We start from the raw sequence: 4,450 nt of genomic DNA on the forward strand, positions 1-4,450 counted from the left end.
CAGATAATGAAGAAGATGTTGGTGATCACGTTCTTCGACATGAGCACTACAGTCCCCCCAAATACACCTAGCCGTCACTAGAGGAGGCACGAAAAAAGAAAATTGTAAAACCTATCCCAGAGAGCGTAAATGATCTCTCAGACAAACCAGAACTCCGGTCATGCACAAAATGAAGATTGAAGCCTTAACTATTCAAAGAGGTTGTTATACGAAATTTCATGAAATTGAAGCTTTGGCTGAAAGAGAAGGGATGGACCACGGACTTCTAGAGATATGGAATGCAAACGGAAGCAAAATTATCTCCTAAACCGGTCATCTTATTCCAAATGAGCAATTCATACGACCACAAGGTCTTGTTGAATACATGAGCTCAGCCAAGTTTGAGCCCAAACTTAGGCTAAGGGAACTCAGGAGACATGTTCAAAGCTATGTTGTAAACAAAAATTAAAATTTGAATTTTCGGCCTGCTCTTGGTCAGCTACATAAGCTTTTGACAACAAAACTTTGAAACGATCGACTTTGCATGTAAATGATATAAAATTGACCTACCGTTAATTGAAGAGTGGCTCAGGGTGGCTATGACCAAGAGCAGGCCGATTTTCCGGGAAGCTGGTTTGCAGTTCATATTTCTAGAAGTCCGTGGAAGGACATACTTTTTGTCAGTGAAGTAGATATACTTGAAAACGAATTCATTCCAAGATTCTTTGGTTATTCCAAACTCACTGATGAAAGAAAAAAGCACAGAGTATTAACTAGCATATATGAAGAACAAGATTGTTATTAATCAGATTCATTATCCGGGTGACCTACCGTGCATTGTCNTTTTTTTTACCTTTACGTACTTAGTCGGTCTACTGCTGATTGTTTTACATCGATTAAATAAAAACCACGAAGATCATGTAAAATCATGTGTTTTTACTAAATTCCCGTTTGTCAATTGTCGTTGTTTTCTTCTTATACGGGATAAGACAACGAAATGGATCGATCACGTCCAATCTCGATGAGGCTGGGGTGTTGACCTATAAAAATGAAATTGGAGAAACTTGTAGAAGATAGTATGATTCCCACATTATTAAATACTTACCAATGGTGAGCATAACTAGCTCTACACCTGGAGAGAAAATGAGAGAGAGAGAGAGACCAGGTGGATTAGAAGCGATGGCTGTTGGAAGGGATGTGCACGTACGTACGTTTGTGTGTACCGTAAAATCAACTTACCGAGTGGAGCTGAGAATTCAACCTCTAACCGTTTCTTACCATCTAAGACTGTTGGAATTAGGTAGTCAAAATTGCTCTCGAGACTGGTACTGAAAAGCAACACAAAAGATGAAGATTGAATTCCTTTGAACACTTCGAACAATCGAAGATTGATTGACCAGCTTTAGCTTTGAGTTGACAAATTATAAACCCATTCCTTATATCCGCACACCAAACGTAACATCCATTCATAAAATCTGGATTGAAGGTAATCATCTCAAAATTGTTCTGAAATTCAAATATTGCAATCTGCAAAAACATCCCCTTTTGACAAACCTTCATAACTTATCCCGGATGTAAAAGGCGAAGCTAAAAATGTGTTGAAAATTTGCCACCGGGCAAACGCGATCTCATCATCATCCTCGCTCCCTTTGGTCGTCATTGAATCAATGGGCGAACCTGCAGACGACAATGGCCCAAAATCAAGGGTTGTAACTCACTCCTGCCATCACGGCACTTACCATTGATAGTCATCCGAATACCCTTGATGAATGCAGTTGATGTAGGCTCATTGGCCCCTTCCCGTCTGCCGTCTGTTCTGGTTGTGGTCAAAGCTGACGCAGCCGGCCATTTGCGGGAGAACTTGTAAGGATTTTTTGTTCTCCTTCCAACAAAGTTATCACCTAGCAGATTCATTTGTTATACAGCCTTATCTTAATAGATGAGAAACTTTAACTAAGCTTCATATACCTTCAATGAAAAAGACGTAGATCTTTTGAGGATTTGAGTGCCTCGAGAACAAACTATCACTACAAAAAATTGCGGAATTCTTCCCAATAATTGAAGATGTGGTCGTGAAACGTTTGGCATAGTGTCTGGCATTGTCGCGCTTCATTTTTTCTTCCAGTTTATTCACCAATTCGGGCTGAAAAGAACGGACAAGTGAAAAAAAGTTGAAGTAAGAACTGTCCTCTTTTTGCCCACACCTAAATATTGAAAGCAATGCTTACCATGAGGGCAGATATTTTTACATGCAGCTTGAGTGAGACCAATGTCACCACAATATCATCCGTCTCGTCAGAGGTAAAGGCTCGAAATTCATTAGCTAAGTAGAAAAAAGCATTAAATCACACATAAACACACATTTCCTATGTGGGACGGAAATGCTTGTCTGGGTAAAAATGATTGTAACATCACAGCCATCAGGTAGCATGCCTTCCTCATTGAAAAAATGCCGGTTTGTAGTTGGCCCATAAAAATTGAGGGATATGCTTTATATGTTTGAGGAATCGATTTAGTTAAAAATCGTTGACGTCTTTCCATGAAGCCTGCGTTATTTATCTGAAATGGTTTTCGAAAAGGTTATAAACAGAAGAAAAAGTGAAATTATAGATTACCCACATCATTTGATTGCACACCGCCAGAGAGATCATCCTGGCCTGGTAATAGCCCTCCATGCACTTTTGGTTCATTTTAGCGTCGTTACCGTAAGACAATGTTGAAGACAAGTAAGAGACAAACTGACAATTGTCGCTCTGAGGATTCAAAAGGGTTCCGTTTACAATCAACCTGACCTCCTTGAACATGCTGTAAAAGAAAAGGATAAGTATAAAAATGAATAATTGAATCCATAGGGGTGAGAACCATAAACTTTACCTGGGAAGAATGTTAGCTACAATTCCAGGTCCACCAGTTTCGAAGTTGTTGGGTGGATTTCTAGAGGCAGTTGTGAGCTTAATTCCAGCCTGCCAAAAGCAACAAAACCATTCATGATGCATTGGTTGCAATATACTACCTCCACTATAATATTGGCCAAATGAATTGTGTTGCCACCGGTTTGTTTTGGTATCACAAAAGTCAGTTGGTCTTGGTTTGAAGTTAGAGCATTCGCTGAATATATAGGAATAATTCGACTTTGAGAAAACCGAGAATCACGGGGCAATTTGTGCAAAAATGAATCCACAAAACCAACAGTAGGCTCAGTTTGAGCACGGTCTATGAACGATTCCATGATTGAAGAATAGCCAAAGTATTTGCCCAACCAGTCAGTTCAAAAGGTTTATGTGACTGATGAAAGGGGATGAAGCGTCATTGGTCATCCAACTCTTACAGGCGCTTCCAAACATCATAGTTCATTGACCCCATGGTAACCTCATAACAATAACATTCTTATGGAGAGGATCCTGAGCGACATACCCCGGTCTAAATCTCTACGAAACAAGCTTCGAGAGAAAGAAAAAAAGAGAAAGAGAGAGAGAGAGTAGGGAACTGCTATTGTTGGGTGCTATTGTTGGGGCGAGTCCGGACTCGAGCCTGAAAGCACTCGAGACTTTTACTCGATTTTAGAGAAATTGGCCGAAATCGAGTCCGGACTTGTCAATCAAAAATATTGATTCTTTTTCTTCAGATTTCGCAAGACGAGTCTTTTTGCTTGAACTGACTCTACTAATAGACTCAAGTCCAGCAGGGGGCTCGATTCGTCATCAAATCAACGGACTCGTATGAGTCCGACTTTTAACGGACTCGCCCCACCACTAGGAACTACACACTATTGGTGTTCCAAAAGAGCGAGGAAGAAAAAAACACCAGCCCGGATCCTGTCCTCCTCTTCCAAAAGAGCGAAAGAAAGATGATCGCGATGATGCGCAGCAGCAGAAGGCAGGCGTGAACCAGACCAACACCCTTAGGCTGTCCCGCTACATAAGAAACCTGGGGCAGAGAGAAAGTCAAAGAGAGAGGGAGCACCCAGTCATTGGTACCCAACTGCAGCAGGCAGGTACTAACGAACAAATGAAGGAGTAAGCATGATACGCACTCATCGTGTCCCTCTTTCAGGGCAACAGCGGGCAGGTAGTAACGACCAAATGAAGGAGTAAGCATGATACGCACTCATTCTGACCCTCTTTTTCGGGACAGGATGAATGCGTATCATACTGCTGCTAACATCCTGAAATTTGCAGATGACACAAAACTATTCCGCGTCATTTGTTGTAATTCTGTTGTGGCTGCCCTCCAGGCTGACCTACGAGATCCTGAGACTTCGTTTGCTGAAAATGGGATGGCATTTAATGCAAAGAGATGTAAGGTGATGAGGTTTGGGCCTCGACGGCAAGTGTCCAGCCCTTAGCATGTTGGTGGATGTCAGTTGGGTGATGTTAAGTCGCAAAGAGCTCTTGGTGTGATCGTGGATAGTGAACTAAAATTCACATTGTACAATTGGCTTGCTGCAAGCGGGGGAACCAAACGCTGGGAA

The 4,450-nt window shown here is 41.6% G+C and overlaps 1 protein-coding gene across 7 annotated transcripts; it reads right to left on the reverse strand.

Annotated features, from left to right (window-relative positions):
• Positions 1-850: 850 nt before the first annotated feature.
• Positions 851-4,203, reverse strand: LOC131892557 (uncharacterized). Of its 7 annotated transcripts, none has more exons than XR_009374585.1 (6): positions 2,993-4,203; positions 2,854-2,942; positions 2,599-2,784; positions 1,948-2,538; positions 1,534-1,880; positions 851-1,454 (listed from the first exon to the last, which is right to left on the reverse strand). XR_009374585.1 is itself a non-coding variant. In XM_059242358.1 (5 exons), the coding sequence occupies exons 1-5, from the start codon at positions 2,208-2,210 to the stop codon at positions 1,276-1,278; spliced, it is 642 nt and encodes a 213-aa protein (XP_059098341.1). In that variant the 5' UTR covers positions 2,211-2,566; the 3' UTR covers positions 851-1,275. The 7 variants fall into 7 exon arrangements, 1 of the variants encoding a protein (XP_059098341.1); XR_009374587.1 differs by having other exon boundaries at positions 851-1,019; positions 1,085-1,111; positions 1,219-1,454; positions 2,599-4,202; XR_009374584.1 differs by having other exon boundaries at positions 2,599-2,942.
• Between the last annotated feature and the right edge of the window lie 247 nt (positions 4,204-4,450).

The sequence above is a fragment of the Tigriopus californicus genome, unplaced genomic scaffold (assembly GCF_007210705.1).
Source record: "Tigriopus californicus strain San Diego unplaced genomic scaffold, Tcal_SD_v2.1 Contig36, whole genome shotgun sequence".
NCBI lineage: Eukaryota > Metazoa > Arthropoda > Copepoda > Harpacticoida > Harpacticidae > Tigriopus > Tigriopus californicus.

Bases quoted from the DNA above. Each gene is read 5' to 3' on its own strand.
- LOC131892557 (XM_059242358.1), bottom strand. The intron at 1,881-1,947 runs GTATATGAAGCT...TGAATCTGCTAG, and splicing joins CTACGTCTTTTTCATTGAAG to GTGATAACTTTGTTGGAAGG. The intron at 1,455-1,533 runs GTTTGTCAAAAG...CCTTCAATCCAG, and splicing joins ATCCGGGATAAGTTATGAAG to ATTTTATGAATGGATGTTAC.